The following is a 21683-nucleotide window of genomic DNA, read 5'->3' as shown; positions in this document are numbered from 1 at the left end:
GGAGTCTTATCTCTCTAATCTTAGCGCGCACAACCCCAGCCGTCCCGCCAAACCTGCAATTCTTCAAAATCGGCGAAATTTAGGACGGCTTCGCGAGAAAGAACAGAAGACCCGGCCCGGCCTCACCCATTTCTCCGCATACATCATCTTCATCGTCTCCTAACAGATTCAGCTCCAAGTTGCCCAGTATGGCCGCTGCTGCTTCTGAGAGCTTCATCCACCTGGCGAGGCCTTTGGCGCCCAATACCGTCGGCCTCCAGACTAACCTTGCCCCGCTCACTGTCAACATCCAGCCTCAGGTACGATTCGATTGCGAGACCCCTCTCACCTCGACTGTCATGGTGTTTTGATATTCGAGGGCTTCGTCAAAGAAAACTTTCTTGGCTAACCTTTCTCTCTTTGTCTCTATAGGCTGTCCTTTCCATCCTCGACCACGCCGTCCGACGAGACATTCGAGATACCCAGTCCACCCGAGTTATCGGCGCTCTTGTTGGCACCCGATCTGAAGATGGCACCGAAGTCGAGGTTCGCTCATGCTTTGCCATCCCCCACACCGAGGAGGAGGACCAGGTCGAGGTCGATGTCGAGTACCAGAAGAACATGCTTGCCTTGACCCTCAAGGCCAACCGTGGCGAGTCCCTGCTCGGCTGGTACACCACTTCTCACGAGCTCAACAGCTTCAGCGCCCTCATTCAGAACTTCTTCGGCAGCCCTGACACCGGCACTTTCCCCCACCCCGCTATCCACATGACCATCTCTACCGAGCCTGGCGAGGATATTCAGTCTCGATGCTACATCAGCGCTCCCGTTGCTGTCAACGCTGAGCGTGCTGCCGACAGCTGCCTCTTCATCCAAGTCCCTCACAAGATCCTCTATGGTGACGCCGACCGAAGTGCTCTCGAGGCCATCGCCAGCGCAAAGGACTCCGAGTCTCGAACAGCCCCTCTCGTCTCCGATATCGAGGGTCTTGGCCGATCTATCGAGCAAACTATCGGCCTTCTTGACCGAGCAAGCGAGTGGATCAACGGTGTCCTTGACGAAGACGAGGAGCCCAATAATGTTGTCGGCCAATATCTTCTCAATGCTCTGTCCTTGGCTCCCAAGGTCGACCCTTCACAAATCGAGCACGACTTTAACAACCACATTCAGGACGTCCTCATGGTCAGCTACTTGGCCAACACTATCCGCACCCAAATCGACCTGTCTCAGCGATTGGCGACAGCCAACTTGGCTGGCAACGAGAAGGAGGGTGAGGGCAAGTCAGAGGAGAAGGGTGGCCGACAGGGAGGCAAGCGTGGTGGACGAGGAGGTGGCCGAGGTGGTGGCCAACAGCGTGAGCCCCGTGAGCCTCGTGAGCCCAGGGAACCTCGCGAGCCCACTGAGTAAAGAAGTCCGATGAAAATAAGAGCTGAAAACTAGATATTGGAGTCCAGGTTACAAGAAGGTCACGTCCCGACAAAAGTCTAGGATATTCCCCCTGGCATACATGTGAGATGAAGCATGGGTTATTGTTTCAATAAAAACATGGCGTTGTGGTAGGCATGAAAATTCCGGCACTCCCGGCCATAGAATTGAATTCAATCGTCATAAACTATCTTCCTTTTTTCTTCCTCTCCTGACTCCTGGCTTGATCTACCCCTGCCAAGAAGAATTATGTCAAAGTGGTATTGAACTCGTCTAGTAAATTGGGCCGTGGCCTACAAATTCATGCCGTCCGTCCTATCCACCGATAACGCCAAGATGTTAAACATGCCGTGTACGCCTTTATGGGTCTCCCAATCTGTGAACACCATATCATGCTTTCCCCCTTTTTTTTAACGTCAAATTCCAGTATCCGGCTTCTGGGGTAAAGTTGCCGGGTTGCCATATGTTGGCAGATGCGAGTAAGGCTGACTAGGCCCTTGTGGGATGTTAGGTCGGTTAGGGATATTGTAAGCTTGGGGGTGATGAGGGTGAGTTGGAGGAGCCATGTGTTGGGGGTTTTGTGGCATAACGTGCGGCGCGACGTGAGCAACGCGAGGAGAGTGATACGCAGGCATAGAGCTGCTGGAACCCTGCCTCGCCATACCATATCCACCCCCATAAGGCTGAGGTATCGGTTGTTGGTGGTACGCGCCAGGGTAAGCTAGGTGCGGTGATCCGACCTGAGGGCTACCATGATGCGATCCAGGGGCAGTGAATGGCGGCTGGGGCGGCGGGACGGGAGCCATACCACCGCCAGGCACAAACGATTGTGTCTTAGGGTTGAAGGCGTGGTTACGGTTATAGCTCCCAGGAATCGGATGTTGGCTCTTGGGATCATGAGGATTGATGTTTGCTGGGAGCTGTCCAAAAGCGTAAGGAATGCCCATGTGCCCTTGAGGGCCGGTCGGGGTGCCTCCTCGCTGCTGTAATTGAGCAGGAGGGGCAAAGCCTGGTTGCCATGCCGGTTGCTGCGATCCTGCTGGAGGTACTGGTGCACCATAGTTTGTCATAGGACTTCCACCAGATGGGTATCTTTGCTGGTTGGCTTGAGGGGGGTACTGGCATTGCGAGTCAGTAATTATCAATAATAAACTACCCTGAGATGGAACATACCGGAGGCACGGAGTACTGAGGATATGGCTGGTTTGGAGGCACTCCAGGCACCCCAGGCACCCCAGGCATTGCAGGATAGCTAGGGCCTTGCTGTGTATAGACTGGGCCAATCTGGCTCTGGTATGCTGGGCCTGGTGGCACTTGAGCACCATATTGAGGGTTTGGGGGTGGCATATACTGCGGTTGAGACACCCAAGTCTGCTGCTGAGGTCCCCAGTATGGAGTGTAGTGGTGACGCGAATCAAAGCTATCGGAATCATCACGTCGCTGCTTGCCAGTTTTGCCTCTCTTCCCAGCATTCGCTTTGTCCTTTGCTGATACCGAGCTGGCTCTCGAAATTCCATTATCACCATCTTCTACAACCCTAGTCAGATAGCTTTCAAGGCTGGGGTCTTGTAATAACATACCTGCGACGTTCTCCTCTGAGCTGCCGAAAATACGCTCTCGAGCTAGCTTATAAAGCTCCTCCCGCTCCTCTCTGGTCAACCTTATGATAGTCAGTACGGGGAATTGACAGCAATTTGTGACGATATACATACTTCTGATTGGCTGCGGGTTTATCCTTGGCGTCACTGCCAGTCTCGGAAGCTGGTTTAGAGGCACCTGCACTTGGACCGCCCTCACTGTCTTGGCCACGTCGCATGATCTTCTTGGGCAGAACAGCAGGAGGAGGTGTACTGCTACTCGGTGCACTAGGACTCGGGTTGATGAGTGCCAACGAGGTGGGGACACGACAAAAAGGTGTCCTGAAAATGCGCACAGATCCTACATGAGGCTCGAAAGAGTGTGTCATGTGGTAGTAATCAGCCAGCTTGTGCGTGAGCATCCTACAGAAAGAGTTGGACGGTGGGAGGTCCATGTACGGTTCCCTGAGAAATGGTCAGTATAAGTGGAAGCTAAAGAGGCAGACAGACATACTTGGAGTCTTGGACAAAATCAATGACTTGTTTTTCCAATCTGAGAAGAAATAGCCTATCTTTGGGCGATGCCATAGCCTCAAGAAGCTTTTCATCTGGCGCCTGCCTATAAATGACGCCAAGCGCATCTGAGGAACCAGACGCACCCAGAGGGGCGCTGGCGGGTGGTTCGGACGAAGAGCTTTGCGGAGTTAAAACTCCTTGGGCCACAATACCTGGGGCTTGCTGTGGCAATCTGCGCTCCGGGATATCACCCAGAGGAATGCCTCGGGCGCGCGCAGCTACCTCAGACCCGATGCGAGAGCCAGCAACAAGTGAGCCACGAATAGAGAAAGCATCATCATCTTCTGCGGCGGCCTTGACACTCGCGCTATCGTCAGGTCTCAGCGATTCCTTCTCGTCAAGCGCAAATGTTGTGCCTGATGTAATGCTTTTCCCATCCAGACTGGGAGGCTTGGTGCCGAGTTCGGAGCTTGAATCAGCTCTCTGAGAATCGTCAGACCCGCTATCCCTACCAGCGATAACCGCAGGTCGTTCAGGCGCCAAGGGCCCGCTGCCATTGACAACGAGACTAGGTGTTTTCTCTCGGAGGCTCAAATCATTCAGGGACCCTGCAAAATCGTCTACACCGCTTCTGTTCTGAGCCGGACTGGCGGTAGTTCCAAGTTGCGGCGAAGGTGTGTTTATAGCTGGTGCCTTACTAGATCGCCCATTCGCAATCACAGGACCCGTGGATATAGGCGTTGTCGAGCTCATGGATACTTCTTCAGACGGGGTGGCTATCTGTCGATTCGCAGGTGATGCGGAATCCTTGGAAACAGAGGCAGCGACCTGTCGAACAGCTTGAGTTAGCGCCAGTCAACAAATGGACATGGTTCCTTCGACAAAGAACCACTTATAGAGGGGATGAATACGGGGTAAATTTTACCTTGGCGAACGAGGGTTTAGGAATATCAGGAGACACCTGGGCAGGAGCCATGATGGATTTCGATTAAGGCTACAGAGCCAATACAATACCGTAAGCGGTGGGTATTTTAATGATGTTTGGGACAGAAGGGTGACGGCGACGGTTGGCCAGTACGGTATGAGGCTGCAGCTTCAAGCTAGAATTGAGGCTGCGGCTGAGACTGCAGCTCTGATGGCGGGAACAGAAAGGACAGTATCGAGCAAAATCAAGAAGCGAATTCGATGGAAGCGGACCAGCAGAAGGAAAACGGAGTCTCGGTGCTCATCGTCGTGTCGTAAGATACATTGTTCACCAGCTGATTCTGATCGAATTGTCCAAGGTCCTGTTGCTACCCAATCCCCAACACTGAGAGGCGGCCTCTTTTTTTTTCGTCGAAGTGAGACGGGGTCGAAATCGAGGGTGGAAGTTGAGAATGGACCTCAGGAAACGCCCAAGTCGGAGGTCAGGCGTGTGTGCGGAGAGTGAAAGACAAGAAGAAACAACAACAGTTGATTCCTGACAAAAAGACGGACCCAAGGCGCACAGCTCAGCTCAGCAAAGCAAAGAGCAAGGCGATGCGATGTAATGTTGCTGATGGGCGGGATCAATTGGATGTAGTTGGTTAGTCAAGGTTTTGGAGGGGAACCAGGAGGAGGTTGTCACAAGGACGTGCACCATCACTTTGCCTACCCGCCTGCCCTGGGTTATCACTTCTCTTTACTGTCCGGTACTTTACTTGGGCCCTGTGGAGCCAGCGGCACGGCAGGGCACACAGTGGGAGGAGTCGCCCGAGCCACTAAAATTGCAGGCGCCTACGGGCCTACGCAAAATCAAGAAGATCATGAAGAAAAACGGCCCGGTCAACTTTTATTAAAGCGAAAGAGGTACGGATAGGGACTCTCAAATTGGAGGCCACTATGTAAGGGACATGCAGAATCGGAACCATGGTTAGAAGCCGTCAGGTATGTGTACATATGTTTTTGCGTATCATGTAGCGAGACATCATTGCTGACTGCCTAGCTTTTATTAGTAGAGAAAGACAACATCAAAAGCACAAGACAAAATGTAGCTAAAACAGTCTGTGTCTTGAACTTCTCAGGATGATCTATGTCTATCTCTACACATTGGTATTTATTAGGCGTTGATTTGATGATCCAGTCATGGCCACTTTCGAATACATAGTACCGTGTAGTGCTATTAGACGACCAACTCCTATGCAGCACCCCGTTTCTGCGAGGAATCAGTTGAAACATGGTACATAAGACATTCACAGGGCCAATCTCAATCTCAACTTTAGGTGGCTGCTGTACACGGATGAAGTACAGGTAAGAACAAATGTGGTTTCTATGCTGCTTTCCCCCTTTCCTTTATTCAAGTATTCCATCATAGCCGAGATTGACCATTACTACCCTTGCTCTTCAGCTCTACATTGGTAGTTTTAAGTCTATCCAATGCATAAACGGCATCACCTGTAGGTAGGTCGGCAAGTTTAGGAGTTCTAAGTGACGTTTGTGAGTTTATGTGTACTAATGAAAAGGTCATTTTCATCTTGTCAGTGAATCCATACTGGAGTCTAGGTTAGTACTTAACAGACAACACCGACATTCAATTCATCATAACTTCAACTGAGTCAGCCATATATTTCAACCCAAACACGTCAGCATTTCATCCCATAGTAATATGCCTGGACTGAAATACACACGGCCGAACTCAACCTAATTGGAAAGCCGCTGTTAGACATCGGTTGCGGTACGTACCGGGTCCTGCTGTAGGTTATCCTGCGGTCACGTGAGCAAGCGATGGCCGAACCATCCTGCAATTCGAGTCAAGACTACCTACTTTCAGGTATTATCGAGAGATTCTCACGACAATCTTAACCAAACTTTGCGCAATTGTCAGGCCGGGTCAAATAGTCTATCTATGCTCGCATCCTCGTTGCGGAGAAAAACAGAATTGAGCTCGAACATAGACTCTTTCAATTCTCGATGTTCAATTACAGAGGCCGTGGCGGCCCTTCGCGATCAACACCTACCAATGTTCAGTGTCAGAAATGCCTAAAAAGAGATATGTTTTCATCCCTTCTTCCATTCGTGCTAATACTGACCATCTTAGAACGCCACTACTCTTATGAGTGTAAAGCAACGGCTCAGGAACGTCCCTATGTGTCGCGTCCATCACGATCTCAGCAGTTGCGAAACCCCAAGCTTGTGCCCAAGCTTACAAATGAGACACTGAACCCTTTGGAAAAGAAGTGCGTTGAACTGAGATTGGTGATTTTCTTTTTACTAATGTTATTCTAGGGATGGTGTTGCTGATGCGGAACTGGCTAAAGTAGACGCTGAACGCGCACGCAAGCGCGAGCGCGAGGAGAGAGATGACGAGCTGATCGACTCATCTGCAAAGCGGCACAGATCCGTTTCTTCCCACTCTGTGTCTACTATTTCTACTGGTGCCTCAAGGTCTCCGTCGCCTGGTAGAGATAGAGCTGGATCACCCCGTGCACGTGGAAGAAGTCCTCATTCTGACAACTCACGAGGCCGAGATGACATTCGAAACCGGAGTCGCAGTTTCAGCTCGGACCGCAGCCAAAATCCTCGTGTCGAGTCTAAACGCAGGAAATCTATGTCTGGCGATGATCGTTCTCCAGAAGACTATGATCGCCGCAATCACTATCGATCTCGCGATCCTCTGCCCCCAGGCCGAGAAACTACGTCTATGAAGCAGTCGAGAAGGGGTTCATCGGGGTCACGGAGTCCAGATGGATACAGAGGCCAGCGTGCTCAAGGTTCAAGGTCGCCGGGGCCTAGCGGAAGACATGGCGAGAGGCCTGGTCCGTCTGGTACCCGACATGGCCGTGAGAGACCAGCACCACGTGGAGGATTTGATGGGAAGAGAAACGCCCACGGAGGCCGCCATCAAGAGAATGCACGAGAGCGAAGTCTGAGCCCTTTCAGCCAACGATTAGCCATGACCAAGGCTATGAAGCAGGGTGGGAGATGATTATTGGGTATAATTGTAATAGTTATCATGACAGCCCAGGGCGCCGAAACCCCAAAAACATAATACATAGGACGATGAAAAAAATAGAGATTCAACGTACAGCGAAATGGCTGGGTTGTTTTATGCGCCGAGCGCAGCTTCCTCCTCCCTTTCGCGACGCTCTTCATCCTCATCCTCCTTTTCCCTGACTCTTAAACCTTCCACCAGCGCCACACCATCCATACCAGTCGCCTCACCAGTGCCTTGAGCATCGTCGACTGCTCTGTCCTTTTTGGCCGCTTTTTGTGCACCGGTAATGCGATCGCGTACCAAGCGCGCAATGGCGTTGTCTGTTCGGACGTTGAGGACTTCCATCTTCGTATCGAGTTCCCTCTTCAAATCCCAGTTTGGCTTCTTCGGTTGTAGTTTGAATAGATCGACACCCTTATCGTCCTGAGCCTCCTCTGCCGCCTTTTGTTTAATCTCGGCCTCGACTTCGGCAGCCTGTTCTTCAAGGGTCGGGTTTTCGAGACTGAGGCTTGGGTCTTGTTCGAAGCCTAGTTTAGGACCTCTTGTCTCGGGATCGTAGTTGCGGCCAGACAAATGTAACCGCGATACATCTGGCTCTGTGGGAGGGGATGCGGCTCGCTCTGATTCAGGCGCAACGATTTCATCTGCTGGTTGTTTGCGCTTGAGGTTCTTGAGCTTTGCGAGCCTGGCTTTTCGGTCGTCCGAAGCAGCGCTGAGGCTAGCGTGTGATGAAGACATGTTGAGTATTATTCAAGATAAGACACAGGCGCGTAAAGAGTGTGAGATCGGTGCAGAATTGAATCAATTGCAATGTGGTGAAGTTTCAAGATCTGGAGGGGTGTAAAATGTAAATTCGAGATGGAAATCCAGAAGCTTAGTAGCGCGTCACTTCCGATGTACAGGGCACCTAGGCACACCTGATGGATGCGAGCGCCCGAGCCACTAAAAACAACCCGCCGGCAGGGGTCGGTCTGTAGTGAAGTTAGAGCCTGTCTTAAGCGCAAGAATTCCATGAGGTGGGCTAAAATTATCCATTAGAGGCGACATGACCGACTTCGGCAAATGGAGATTTGGAAATTTTACATCCATTAACCTCCAACTCCAACGAGAAACGGCGACGAGACCGCTATTCATTTAGCGATCATTATGCAGGTAGCTGACCTCGAGTTAACGCCGACCCGGAGGATATGCCAGCGGCTCTCATGCTCCGAGCCTGCACGAGGCTCAAGTCCTCTGTGACGGCGCAGACATGGACACGAAGAGCAGCATTTCTCGCATTGCGACAAAACACGAGCAGGAACCGATCGATATTCACTCGAACATATCATCTCGAAGCACAGTCGTCATATCCAGAAGAGGGCACTCAGATATTATCACAATTGCGACTTCGCAAAGCACCTTCGAACCCCTCAGATACCAGTACAGTCGAAGATACGCAGGGTTCTCAGACATGGTCTGGCTCGCAACGGAGGCATGAACGAGACGAGCACAGCTCTCATGGACACAATTATAAACAAGAAGCAAGAAAAATAAACAAAAGCCCCTCGAAGGCTTCACCAGGCGCACGCTTCTATCAGAATAGACCACCCCGCGATCCAGAATCCATTCGAAAAGCTGCTGAATATCGTCAAAAAGCCAAAGAAAGAGAGAAGAAACGGAGGGAAAGGTACGATCAGTGGGGATATCTGCGTCATCAATACTCCAGCGACGAGCTGATCGCTGTCAAAAAACAATTCAACTTCTGGAATTCAAACCTGGATTCGATTGAAGCCCGAACTAAACCAAAAATATCGTCATGGCTAGATGATGGGAAATTTCTTTTCGAACTGGAGAGCTCCTCGGATATGGAGAATGCCTGGCACGAACTTGATGTTGAATCCAGGGAGAAGACATGGCCGTGTGTAATGCTGTCGACACTTTACTCACGCCCGGACAAGGCGATTCAAGTGCTTGAGGCCACCTTGGATCCTTTACCACCCGGTTACGCAATGGCTGGTGTTGCTCGATTTTGCATCTCTGCTCTGGATCTTAAAGATATCAAAATAATGCGCGATCGTGTTACAAAAGCCGATGAGGTGCTGGAGCTCTTTGCCAAACTGGTCGAGGACATTCCATCTGGCCATGTACCGTTTCGCCAAAGTACCCTAGGTCTTGTTGCTGCAAAGTTGCCGATTGAGCAAACAGCAGAGATGTTCCAAATCCTACAACGATCGGAAATCAGGTTACATCGGAATACGCTCTTGAAGTTTGCCGACAAGCTTGCACGCAGCCATGAGCACAAAGAACAAGCCTTCCAGATTCTACGGAACATCGCCGATGAAGGCCATGACTTGAACTCGCCGTCCATTGCGAGCGTTATCACTACGTTGTTGCATACCCAACCATCAGCACACTCATGGTCCGACTCGGAAGGTGCCTTTTCACCTCAACGTGCTATGGAGTATTTCCTTGAACATGGATTTTCTCCCAACTTGGTCAGTTTCACAGCTCTAATTTCATCTCTTTGCTTTCAGGGCGACATCGAGGAAGCTGTTCGGCTTTCACTATTGCTGGCAGAGAACGGCGCTGAGCTTGACAGCCGATGCTATACCACTGTGTTCAGAGGGGCCAAAAATAGCCTCAAAGCGTCTAATGTGCGACAAGCCCTGGATGTTGCTCGAGCTGCAAAAGTACCACACATCGATGTACTCAACAACACGCTGCATTCCATCTTCTACTTTGCAGAGATGGAAAGCCGCGATAAGAGGTACCCGGCGCCATATGTTGTCCCCGTCTTTGGACCCATGCTTCGTATCTATGCCAAGAAGTTCGACCTGGAACCTCTACAGTGGCTTTTACCTGACACTTTGCCCCTGCTTCTCAGTCAAGAAAACATGGACGGCAATGAAAAATTCATGCACAACCCACACAGAGAGTGGGAATTCAGGAGCGCAATTCTCCCTGTTGCGAATGAATTCTTTGACGGCACTGCTGGCCCTCTTAGGAAACCCAGCATGCAGACGCTGGCAATAATGATGCGAGGATACATCAAGACACTGCACCGACCTTACGACTTAATGTCTTTCTACACTTGGTTCAAATCACGCTTAGAGGAGCGTGGGACTGAAAGGAATTTGGCTCAACAGTTGGTCAAGGAACAGGGAAGCATCGTCCACGATACACTGATTCTGGTCATGCTAGAGCGAAAGGTTCTCCTCCGCCCAGCGCTGCAAGTATTTGGAGATATGCTTCGCGATTCGTTAATCGCCAGGCCTCCAGAAGACGGTACACAGGAGGAAGTCTTGGACGAAAACTTTCCTGTCCACCCGTCACCGAATTTATTCACTTTCAGCATTCTCCTCCATGGGCTTCTCATGCGAAGGGAGGTAATGCTGGCAGAACAAGTTCGACAAGCTTTGCGAGAGCACAACCTGGAACCCAACATTGTCACCTGGAACACGCTTGTTAAGGGCTACGCCTCAATGCAGGACCTGTCTCAGACAGTTGGCACACTACAAGACCTCGAGGCCGCTGGATACAAACCAGACATGCACACATTCAAGGCATTTGCCAAGCTGAAAGATCAAACTCGGGCATTGGAAATGATGGAAAAGATCATTGATGAAAACAGGAAGAGGCTGGAAGAAGAGCACCAGCCTCAGTAAATGTATGACACGACAGGGATGGACAAGATAGGTATGGATTTTGACAGCGGAAACAATCGCTGCGTGTATCACCAACAACATATCATATAGAACTGGATATTGTGTCTGAGGTTTTGGGTAGACGAAGATGGGCCATTCATGACAGCGAATGAGGAGTTAGGAAATCGCTTATGTACTATTAAATCATTATACATGAATACATAATTTTAAATGCAAGCGGCCCAGGATGAGGCTCTGTTAGTAGTTATAAATGACCTGCCTCCAAGGATTCAAAAACCGGGTTCACTCCCCCGCGTTGCCGCATTTTTCAGGGCTATTTTTAAAAAAGCTTGTCAAGGACTCACACTCAGTCCACTCAAGAAATAGGTGTGCCCGAAGAGGCTCAGTGAGAACTTCACATTGGGTTCGGTCAACTTAACATCCTCATGATAACCTACACTCACTATTATCTCATGAGAAATCACATGAAAAGCCACAATACACTCACTCAGTTTATGGTTTCTCCTTCATCTCATTTTCTCAGGACACATCAATGACGCTTTGGGGTACTTATCAACTGAACTCGACAAAACAGAAGCCAGCAACTTATCATTATTACCGCCATCAACCATTGGCAGTTTCAACAGGGTTCAGGCCTCCGACTCTACTATCCCAATAGTCGCTGCGTCAATCGGTCAACGGACCATGCCCGGCCCCAACATGAAGCATCTTACTGGTGTCTTCCGAGCCACGGGCACTCACAAAGCTGCCCGCAATCGAAAGCCTGTTTCCTGCACAATATGTCAGAAACGCAAGTCGAAATGCGATCGAGCCAAACCTTCTTGCAGTGCCTGTCAAAAGCGAGGTGACCCGAACGCTTGTTTCTACGGTGATGCGAGTGTTTCTGGAGGAAGACAAGAAATGCAACTCAAAGTGGCCAAGCTCGAAGAGATGGTTATGCGCCTCGCAGCAGCATCAGAAGCTTCAAGTGCTCTGGCCAGTGCTAGTACAGAAAGCAGCACGAGTGGACTCTCGCCTCAGCGAATAGAAGAAGGATCCAATGCAGCCTATCATGGAGAGACATCGTGGGAGGCTGTCTTTAAGGGCATCCATGACATCCAGAATGTTCTTCACACCCAAGATGAGTCTGACGGTGACGAGTCTGAGATTCTACCTCCTTCTCCAGACATTGTGATTGGAGGGATATCGCCCATTACTATCACCGACGTTCGCAATAGCTTACCCCCTCGTCATGATGCCGATGCTCTTGTCAGGGTGTATTTCAACTCCAAATTTATCGCCATTCCCTTTGTCCACGAGAGGCATTTCCGAAGACGCTATGAGCTTATGTGGTCTGGCTCTCATGACCCTAATTTCCTATGGTTAAGTATCATGTTCTCGGTGTTGGGCCTTGGTGCTATGATCTCGAAAGCCCAAACCCCTTGTCCAGGGTATGTAGAGGAACCAAAGTTCTACATACAGCGCTCAGCCCAGTGTCTTGTCACAGGGGAGTACCTTAAGGCCAAACCCTATTCTGTCGAAGCACTCATGATGTACGCTCATTCGCGTAATGTTACCAAAAAAGATTCAGATGCTACGATATGGTCTCTGTACTCGCTCGCTGTCCGTCTCGCACAGCGCAGAGGCTATCATCTTGACGCAGCCAGAGTGTCACTTGCCATTACGCAATTTGAGGCCGAGATGCGCCGGCGGACGTGGTTCATGGTTCAGACTTCTGATTTACTTTTCTCATTCCAGCTGGGCATGCCCCCTATGGTGTATCAAGAAGTCTGTGACGCCGGACATCCTAGAAACTTATCAGATGATGACTTTGACGAAGACACCGAGGTGCCTGAATCTCGTCCCCCCACAGAACCTACTCCCATGCTGGCCTGGCAGACCAAATCCCACCTCTGCCGTCTTTTACGCCGTGCCCTACGGCACGTTCTCCGTGTTGAGTCGCCGCCGTATGAAGAGACGATGGCACTCCAGGCCGAGTTAGAATCATACCACAATACCGTGCCTGAATGCTTTCGCATCCGTCCCATTGCCTCCACTCCATTAGATGTCCCAGGCTACACCATCATGCATCGACTGATCATAGAGATATCATACCTCAAGACGATTTGTGTGCTCCATCGCCCCTATCTCCGCTCCGAGATGAACCAGGAACGATATCGAGCATCCCGAGAACTCTGTCGCGCCACGGCTGTTCGAGTTGTTGAACTACACCTCGAGTTCGAACATGAGATTCGAGACGGTGGCCGCATGCACGAAGACCGCTTTTTACTCTCGAGCCTTACACTGCATGACTTTCTAGTTGCAGCCATGATCCTGTGCCTGGATTTATTAGGGTCGACCGACATAACGTAGGCTTCACTGCTGTGTCTTTTATGAGCTTTACTAAAATCCCCCAGCCCGCAGGTACATCTGCAACATGTTCGGATACTTGAGCGTGCCCACGAGGTCTGGCAAGAGCGTGGACTTCACTCCAAGGACGCACGATATGGATCAAGGGTTATTCGCGCAACACTCGACCGAGTTGCTGTGCCACTGAGCGCGATGTCTAGCCCAGAAGCTCATAGTCTAGTCAATACGGCATATCCCTACACCGAACCAACTGTATGTGGTGCGATTACAGACTTCACTATGCCAGATATGAATTTTTCCGGAGACTATGAGGAGTTTCTTCCTCTGAATACCATCTTTGGCCCGACCGAGGGCTTCGACTGGGTCAGTTTTTATCGGTGTAGACCCGTTCCTTTAACAACCCACTAACACGCAGTAAGATGTCAATCGGTCAACTCTAGGGCTGCATACAAGGCCGCAGATGCGGGCATCCTTAACATTACTCTAGCAACCGGGCAGCTAAGCTAAGGATGACTGCAGGTTGTGCATTTGTTGTCGACGCGACTGGTCAAAGAAGGGGTCGCATCATCACAAAGGCAAGTAGGAAAAGAACTCATTCACCAAGAATTACCGCAAAACGAACGGATGGGTATCAAAAAGTACAAAACCTTGAATAAGGTATGACAGGCTAATGATAATTGATAACACGAATGGATATCTTCCTGCAGGTCTCGACCCGGCCCTGTTTATCTCTCATAAGTCGTAGCGCGTGGCAACACAAGACAACAACAACAACAACAACAAGCAAGTAATGCCACCATCCCGTCCCAGTTCGTCAAACTCATCTGCCAATTCATCTCCCATGAGGCTTTCTGCCTCCCAAAACGGCCGGTAAACCCACACAGCTAGCGCCTCCCATTAGAATTGCTTTTCACCACCCTCTTATCAATGCCAGTACGGATATAACCTCTTGGTATAGAACGAACCATATAATCAAATCAAATCAAACAAACCAAAACCAAAACCAAAATCAAACAATCGAAAAGATGCATCGCTGAGGCTTTCGTAACGCTTAGCTCCGTTCATAATCGTTGAGCATTTTTGTTAACTCGTGTGGCTAAATAGCCACTCAACAGTGCTGACTTAAACACATTAATATTTTATAGTACCGTGTTAAGATGAGGAGAAAATGCAATGCCATGTAGCAACATCAAGAGGCGATGCCGCGCAAAACCCTTGCAGGATTTCCTGCTACAACCGTAAAAGGAGGAACATCCTGAGCCATGAATTAGTACAAGTTCCCCAGAAAAAGTTTTATGTTAAAATACCTTGGTAACAATCGACCCAGCACCGACAGTGCTGCCTTTTCCAATTGTGTTTCCAGGGAGAATGATGGCGCCTCCGCCGATCCAGCAATCCTGTTCAATGACAACAGGCTTGCCGACTTGGGGGCCCTGACTACCCTGGCGTTTCTTAGGATCTACAGGCAGTCCTGCCGTGAAGATACTGACGTTTGGCCCAATCACACAGTTATCGCCAACCTTGACCTCGCACACGTCGTTGATTGTACAGTTGCGTCCGATAGCAACCTGATGGCCAATCGTGATGTTATAGCCGTAGTCACAAGCAAAAGGTTTTTCGACAGCGACATTTCTACCCACACGGCCTACATTGGTGATCGGAGAGGCTTCAGTGGGAGAAACCCGAACGGGGTCACGAGGTTGCAAGATTTCGAGAAACAAACGGGCACGTTCTTCGTGAGATATACCGTTAAGGGTGTTGAATCTCCAGCAAGCGGCAGAGCAACGCTCACGCTCCAAACAAAGCTCTTTATCGAAAGGATAGAAATGACGCCCTGAAAGCATTTCCTCCTTCTGGGTCCGTCTCTGGGGGAACTGCGAATGGGACAAAGCCAACTGGGCGGCTACCTGAGCGTTGGATGTCGGCGCAGGTGGAGGGGGAGCAGGACTGTTGGTTCTTGTCGGATGGAGAATGTTGATCTGCGGGAGCTGGTTCCCAAGGTGATTGGAATCGGGCTCTGTCCTGCTAAGATCGTGCAGCGGAGGCACGCGCTGATATTCCTTGGCCATTCTTTCTCCAAATGGTGGTGGTGGCGGTTGAGGGTTTGCGCTGACAGGTGTTGGGAACACGTTTGCTGGAGTGTAAGGCAAAGCAGAGAGTTTATTCTCGGGGCTCGCAACAGACGCGCTGGGTATTGTTGATGCGGTTGGCCGGTCGTCATCGGTCACCAAAGGGCGGCCTTGTGGGGGGTCAATTCGAAGGGCCTGGCCGCGATAAGGCGGCAGGGGTTCGCGCTTCACCGGTTGGTTACCATAAGGACTTTGCTGAGGCATCCCGTAAGCTCCTGGTGGAATATACGTCGGATCCTTGGACTCGAGAGGAACCGCTGCAGCTTTGTTCTCGGGCTTCTGCCATCCTGGTCCACGCTGGGGTGGGTAGCCTGCGCAGACAAAACTGCCACGAAGACAGTTTCCACCTAAGGAAATATTAGTGACATGCGTAGACAATGACATAATCTGGATATAGCTTACACTCAGGCTTCTGCTCGTCACACTTCTTCTTGCGCTTGCGGCACGTGAGGCACCCTGTCTTGGTCCGGTTGCTAAAATTTCTTTTTCGTTTTTTGGGGTCCTGTTGCATAAGACCGTCGCGCCTCTGATCGGATGAGTACTGGCCACCATATATAATAGAATGATCATCGCCATCAGGACTGGCATTGGAGTAGCCTTCATGGTCCATCTGGCTATTGGCTCTGCGAAGTGCATCGCCAATCTGTTCTTCTGTTTGACCATGCGGGGTAGTTGCAGAATTCTGCTGGGAGTCATAGCTACGTTCGTCGCGTGCTTGGTGCGGATACCAACCCTCCTTATCCCGGTGCTCATCGCCATATGAGCGGTAATCTCTCAAGGGTGTTCCATAAGCCTCACGCGAATCGTGGTGCGGGTGGGCAGATTCTGGTGTATGAACGTGTATGACATGTTCTCGCCGTATCTCGACGGAATCAGATCGCTTTCTCTTATGAGAGCCTTCTACATCAGGATAACCAGGTGATTGAAAAGACGGCCGATCTGCACTTTGAGCCGGAACCTGGCTTGATGGCACTTCTGGTGTGGGTGGTGGTTGAGACGCAGCTGTGCTGTGTGCACGTTCGTCTATGGCCGAGGGTTTCTCGATGGTCACAGTTGGCGGATCTGAAGTCCGGGGCGAGCCTCCGTTCAGGGCCGTAAAAGTTGACATGGTGGCCCGACCAAGGTGGCGAGCAGTGGTGCACAGGATGAGAAATGGGCGAGTCAGGAGAAATGTCTAGGAATCACGCAAGCTCAGAGCAACTTCCAGAGTTGCTCAAGCGAAGCACAGTCGAGCTCACTCCGGATCTTCCGCGAACAGCCGTGATGCGCGATCAGGGGTCTGTGAGCTGAGTGGATGCGTTTGAATCGCCAAACAAGATGCTCTAAATCGAATTGATGATGCCGTGAGACTGAGACCGTAAGAAATATCAAGTCCTATCCGGGCAAAAATTCCGTGGTGCCGCGAATGTAGAAGAAGCCACGCGGTGAAAATGTGCAGAGCCCGGTCAAATTGACGTCCACGATGGATAATTAACGAATGTTGGTGCCTCTCGATACGGGTGAACCAATGATTCAAACCAAGGCGTCAGTGGCGGAAGGTTTTGTGATGAAATTCAAGGCCGAAGGACGTGAGTTGAGGTGAGACGATGCTCGCTTTGCGAATGCGAGACAGTAACGAGACTGCGATGTCTCTCGCGATTCGTTTCTTAGAACTGGAGTTGATGAGATTGAAATCCCACTTGGCACCTGTAGCCAAGATAAAAAAGGAACGTGAATCAACTAAACAAATAGCCTGAAAGCGTCTACGAGATGCAAGCTCGCATATAAAAAATGAAGGCAAGGGAGTTTAATGCAGCGCGATTGCCCACCGAGTAGTGAAAAGTCGGGTGGTTGTGGTTTGGAAATGATGAAAGTCGCCGCGCTTGGGGCGTCGGTAGGTTTTGACGCGCGATTAAGTCAAAGTGCGTCTGTAATGGACGAAGAAAGAAATAATGGCTAGGGGTGTTCGTGGCGGGAAGCTCAGATCAATCAGGCCTGACGGGGGCAGGGAAAGAGAGGGAGGGGGTCCTTCCTGGTGGGAGGGTAGAGAGAGGACGGAGAGGAAGAAGAAAGAAAACCAAGGATCGAGATTAGAGCGAGATCCAACCTAGATGAAGTGAGGGTGTGCCGGGAAGGAATAATACGCAATGCAGGAAAGGAACGGGAGAGAAGAGCCCGAGGAAGGAGACGATGGATATGAAAGAGAGCCCCAGTAAGGGTCCAGATGTACTGTACGAGGAAGGAACCCGCGAGGCTCAAGTGAGAGCAGGTCAACGAGCTAGACACTTATTAAGGTAAGAGTGAGCTAAAAGAGAGACAGCGGCGGCAGTGAATGACATGGAAGGAAGAACAGCTAGAAACACCCAGATAAGGCAAGGTACTGGACGAGTACAGCAAGCTAACAAGCACAAGCACAAGCACAAGCATTTACTTCCCTCCCATCTCTACCCGTCAGGTTGACGACTCGGTAACACCAGAAGCGCTCGAGTTGTTTCAGTTCGTGTCGACCACCCAAATCAGTTCAACAATCAAGCAGAACTGCGGGAGTCCGATCCATTCATCATGAGAATGATGTGAGCGAGGTGCGGACGAGGAATAACTACAGTGCAGTAGGCAACGCAATTCGATATTAGTCTCAGAGACTTCGAAACAGAACAGCGTTGTACTGCAAGGTAATCCTCACCCGCATATTCGCTGAGGGGTGAATGTATTGATCAAGAGCTTGGGGGCCAGGGGACCCTTGAACTTGGAAACTGATCCAAGAAAGGTGGGTGGGTGGGTGCTGCACTGCAGGTGTAGGCGAGCGGACGGGGCGCGCGGTTGGTGTTGTTGGTTCCGTTTCTGTTTCTGGTGTGTCCCTGCAAGTTGTGATGATAGACATCCATCCATCCATCCATGGCCATGGCGGTCGTATAGCCATGATCCCAATCCCAACAGCGCTTTGGAAGGGGAAAAAATGAAGCTAAGCTAGCTTTTTTTTTTTATCGCCATGCGCGTGAGATGACGAAGTGGGCCAATGCTCCAACTCCAATTCAATATATTTTCGTGATACGCAGATGTTTTCGCATCTCGGTCCCAGGCGATGCAACAGTAAGAAACGAGCAAAGAGATAGAGACAGGTTGTCTAGATGGTCAACAGTGGTTGAGGGGAATGTTGGTTGATAAGCCAATAATACATCAGATACCAACTCCAAATATTCACAACGCCCATGCCTTTCTATGCTACGTCTCAACTCACTCACCTACTCTCAGTCCTCCAAAGTCGCGGCGGCGTGGCGCTTCTCACGGCGTCACTCGGCTACGAGGTGCGGTACCTCCGAGCAGACAAGTACCTTTGCGCAACCTCAAAGTACCTGCGCCTGAATTAGTTACAGTCCGTAAAGTGCACACCCAAGACTGCAGAGCATGCCCCTGTCCCTGCTCTCACGGGATTGAACAAACTCTCATCAACCTCAATTGCACTGCAATGCCTGACTGAAGAACGAATTTACCAAGTCCGTAACACAGACAGACAGGCGACTATCGCCACTTGCAGTCGGTTATATCACGTCATTACCCGGCTGGGAGTGCATGTCCAGGTAGATAGACCAAAAAACAGTGAGTGATTGGGGATGTTGTAAAGTGCGGTCAAGATGAGTGTTCTTTTACGGATCCCATCGATGGATAAAACGTCTCCAGCTATACTGTACTGCAATTAATAACTGGAGTAGACCCATAAAGCTATGCATGGAAAGAGGACGGAATCTGTCCGTCACTCCTCAATGCCCTCTTATTCTTTTCAGTACTGTAACTGGTTCTGGCGCTGACGCTGGCGTTTCGCTTATGAGTCTCCCCTCATTAAAAAGTCTCTGCTCTGGCGCTGCCTTGCGCTCTCCCACATTCTTGGTCGCTCTGGCGCGACCAACCCTTACTGGGCGCCTCTGGTTGCAGCCAGTCGCGCGGCCCATGAAGAGCGGTCCCTAGGTAGTTTGACATTGGTACCTCTTTCGATCTCGAGTCGAGAACCGACAGGGAAAGGGTCGCTGAAAACATGGGGGGTGTCACTTTAACCATCCCTCTAAGTGCTGTGCGGATCATGGACCGCTGCTCTGCCGCGGTCGTCAGGCTGGAGCTCTAGCAATAGTCAGTACATCACCTATTCCATGATAGCGATTGCTTGGGTTGCTTCGTGTAAACACCAATGCACCAGCATATGGCAAAAAACAAACAGACTCTGGCTCAACGTTGTGTCGATTGACTATATCGTTGTGGTCTGAATAACACATTGCTAAGTAGGTAATTTGAAGGCCTGTACATAGTATGTAGTTGTTGTTTCAATTGTCTGAGTCATCTCGTCTATCTCACGCGCGACAATGACATTCAGGAAGCTGTGCCGCGAAAGCAACCATCGAGTCTACTTAGGAGGTAGGCATAGCCCGAGTACTCTATGTGTATTCGTCTCTTGGCGCAAACTGAAGATGTACCTTTCGCAAGCTTTTACCTCTAATTCATCGTCATCACCACCGTTGATGCCACCGAAATTTACCTCTCCTGCTCGAATCAAGGAATAACAGCCGCAGCCGGTTGATCACCGACAGCACTTGACTTGACCTCACCTTCACATACGTACGCTTCATGACACATGACCATTCATCCTCATCCTCGCGCGGTAATAACCTGTAGCCTTCAACGTGTACAGTACCCGCAGCATGATCGCCTTGGGGCCAACATTCCCGGATCCAATGAGCAATCCTTGCATGCCCTTGCAATGAATCAAATGTATCAGAAAAAGAAAGGCCGGCGCAGGACGAACCTCCGTCTCCGTGTTGGACACCTGTAACTGACGCCTACATGCCTAGTTGCGCGACTCTCTAAACAACCTTAACCGAGGGATGCTAATCCTTCGTCTGAATCCTTCATGAACAAGAGCTGACATTTAATCAATCAGCTTAACGCATCTCATTTCTTATTTAGGAGCGCAAACTCTGTTGCTGACAACCTAGTCTAGTCGGCTGTCAAATTTTATTGGAACCAGGCTCCATCTGTTGGTTCAGAATGATGTCTTTGTGTTTACGAAGCACATCTAAAGCCTTAGTAACTGCGAACTGCTTGATAGTGTACCCTTTTCACTAGAGGCTAGAAATTAAACTATCAGGACGATTGTCCCTCTCATAATATCGCTGTACCGAATGTTATAGAGATACTACAGAGAGAAGATGTAGATTATGGTCCTTCTCTATTGTGGTTGAAAGCCTGGATCCATTACATAAGGCTGAGTAATAACAACTTTATTTCACGTCTACTCCAACTTCCAATCTTCTAACAATTGTCAATTGTACCGTGTTGGGAGCGTTCGCACCTGCTTCTCTTGTGCAGTGCCATCTCAAACAACGACGAACTGCCAACCTAACTTGGAAATTGCACTAGTGCTTTCAAAGTTAGGTAGCTCTGAGCCCTCGTCGGCCCCTTCCCTGCGGTACGGTTGGGTGGAGAACATCGGCGCCCCGCTCGCTCTTGCCGCGGCGCTGCACCAGTGCACCTTTCCCCATTGGGACTGAGGCACAATGTTTTGGACTTGCTGCTCTGTATTATCTTGGAACCCGCTTTTCAACTTTAAACCATGGCCATCAGCTCATCATCGTCCATTATCTTGTCCTATTCGCTGTGGTTTCCATTTCAAGTGGACGCTATCGAGTCTTAGACTTGTCGAATCGCATATTGTCCAAGGAAGAGACGCCTTAGACCGGTCGTTACAGCACGGTACGGGACTGAACTTCTGAACAACACCGGCTCCAGAAAGCGAACGGTGCCCCAGCAGCCAACCACAAGCCTTAATCTACCATCCACCGCATGTCGGCGGATGTGGTGTCGGGACTGTGCGCCTTCTCGCCCCAACAGCCAATCAAGGCTTGTACTTCTGAGCCGGATCAGGACCTCCACCAAAATGTGGATGCTCGGGCACCTCAGGCGAGACAGAATCCATTGACGCCGCGTCTAACACGCTAAGACCACTGTCTCGTGTTACTCGCCCGTTGTCCGCGGCTGTGTCTAGACTCAGAGCCTAATGATGGACTTTGACCAGAGATCAGATACTCTCCGTCCGCTCAGGCAAACACCAGGATTCACAAAAGTCATCTAGCGAGATACGAAATAG

At 50.4% G+C, this 21683-nt stretch overlaps 8 protein-coding genes across 8 annotated transcripts, besides 2 other annotated features; 5 read left to right on the top strand and 3 right to left on the bottom strand.

The window, feature by feature from the left end:
• Positions 1-188: 188 nt before the first annotated feature.
• On the top strand, positions 189-1386 carry FPSE_00481 (uncharacterized protein; the record flags this gene model as incomplete). The annotated part of the gene is made up of 2 exons (XM_009253601.1): positions 189-299; positions 412-1386. The coding sequence occupies 2 exons, from the start codon at positions 189-191 to the stop codon at positions 1384-1386; spliced, it is 1086 nt and encodes a 361-aa protein (XP_009251876.1).
• Positions 1387-1820: 434 nt separating this feature from the next.
• FPSE_00482 (uncharacterized protein) lies at positions 1821-4473 on the bottom strand (the record flags this gene model as incomplete). Its single annotated transcript, XM_009253602.1, has 6 exons — positions 1821-2522; positions 2578-2933; positions 2985-3064; positions 3117-3446; positions 3496-4325; positions 4423-4473. 6 exons carry the CDS (start codon positions 4471-4473, stop codon positions 1821-1823), a joined length of 2349 nt encoding a protein of 782 aa, XP_009251877.1.
• Positions 2608-2672: a repeat region.
• Positions 4474-5384: 911 nt separating the features above from the next.
• FPSE_00483 (uncharacterized protein) lies at positions 5385-7440 on the top strand (the record flags this gene model as incomplete). The annotated part of the gene is made up of 7 exons (XM_009253603.1): positions 5385-5402; positions 5540-5567; positions 5661-5694; positions 5738-5765; positions 5863-5911; positions 6580-6691; positions 6741-7440. 7 exons carry the CDS (start codon positions 5385-5387, stop codon positions 7438-7440), a joined length of 969 nt encoding a protein of 322 aa, XP_009251878.1.
• A 120-nt stretch (positions 7441-7560) lies between these two features.
• On the bottom strand, positions 7561-8187 carry FPSE_00484 (uncharacterized protein; the record flags this gene model as incomplete). Its single annotated transcript, XM_009253604.1, has 1 exon — positions 7561-8187. One exon carries the CDS (start codon positions 8185-8187, stop codon positions 7561-7563), a length of 627 nt encoding a protein of 208 aa, XP_009251879.1.
• A 449-nt stretch (positions 8188-8636) lies between these two features.
• On the top strand, positions 8637-11093 carry FPSE_00485 (uncharacterized protein; the record flags this gene model as incomplete). Its single annotated transcript, XM_009253605.1, has 1 exon — positions 8637-11093. The coding sequence occupies one exon, from the start codon at positions 8637-8639 to the stop codon at positions 11091-11093; it is 2457 nt and encodes an 818-aa protein (XP_009251880.1).
• Positions 11094-11792: 699 nt separating this feature from the next.
• FPSE_00486 (uncharacterized protein) lies at positions 11793-14316 on the top strand (the record flags this gene model as incomplete). The annotated part of the gene is made up of 4 exons (XM_009253606.1): positions 11793-13441; positions 13490-13805; positions 13962-14099; positions 14188-14316. The coding sequence occupies 4 exons, from the start codon at positions 11793-11795 to the stop codon at positions 14314-14316; spliced, it is 2232 nt and encodes a 743-aa protein (XP_009251881.1).
• Positions 14204-14225: a microsatellite.
• A 315-nt stretch (positions 14317-14631) lies between the features above and the next one.
• On the bottom strand, positions 14632-16679 carry FPSE_00487 (uncharacterized protein; the record flags this gene model as incomplete). Its single annotated transcript, XM_009253607.1, has 3 exons — positions 14632-14697; positions 14750-15918; positions 15974-16679. The coding sequence occupies 3 exons, from the start codon at positions 16677-16679 to the stop codon at positions 14632-14634; spliced, it is 1941 nt and encodes a 646-aa protein (XP_009251882.1).
• Positions 16680-17740: 1061 nt separating this feature from the next.
• FPSE_00488 (uncharacterized protein) lies at positions 17741-18116 on the top strand (the record flags this gene model as incomplete). The annotated part of the gene is made up of 2 exons (XM_009253608.1): positions 17741-17844; positions 17945-18116. 2 exons carry the CDS (start codon positions 17741-17743, stop codon positions 18114-18116), a joined length of 276 nt encoding a protein of 91 aa, XP_009251883.1.
• Positions 18117-21683: the final 3567 nt, after the last annotated feature.

The sequence above is a fragment of the Fusarium pseudograminearum genome, chromosome 1 (assembly GCF_000303195.2).
Source record: "Fusarium pseudograminearum CS3096 chromosome 1, whole genome shotgun sequence".
NCBI lineage: Eukaryota > Fungi > Ascomycota > Sordariomycetes > Hypocreales > Nectriaceae > Fusarium > Fusarium pseudograminearum.
This window is presented reverse-complemented; position numbering and strand designations above follow the sequence as displayed.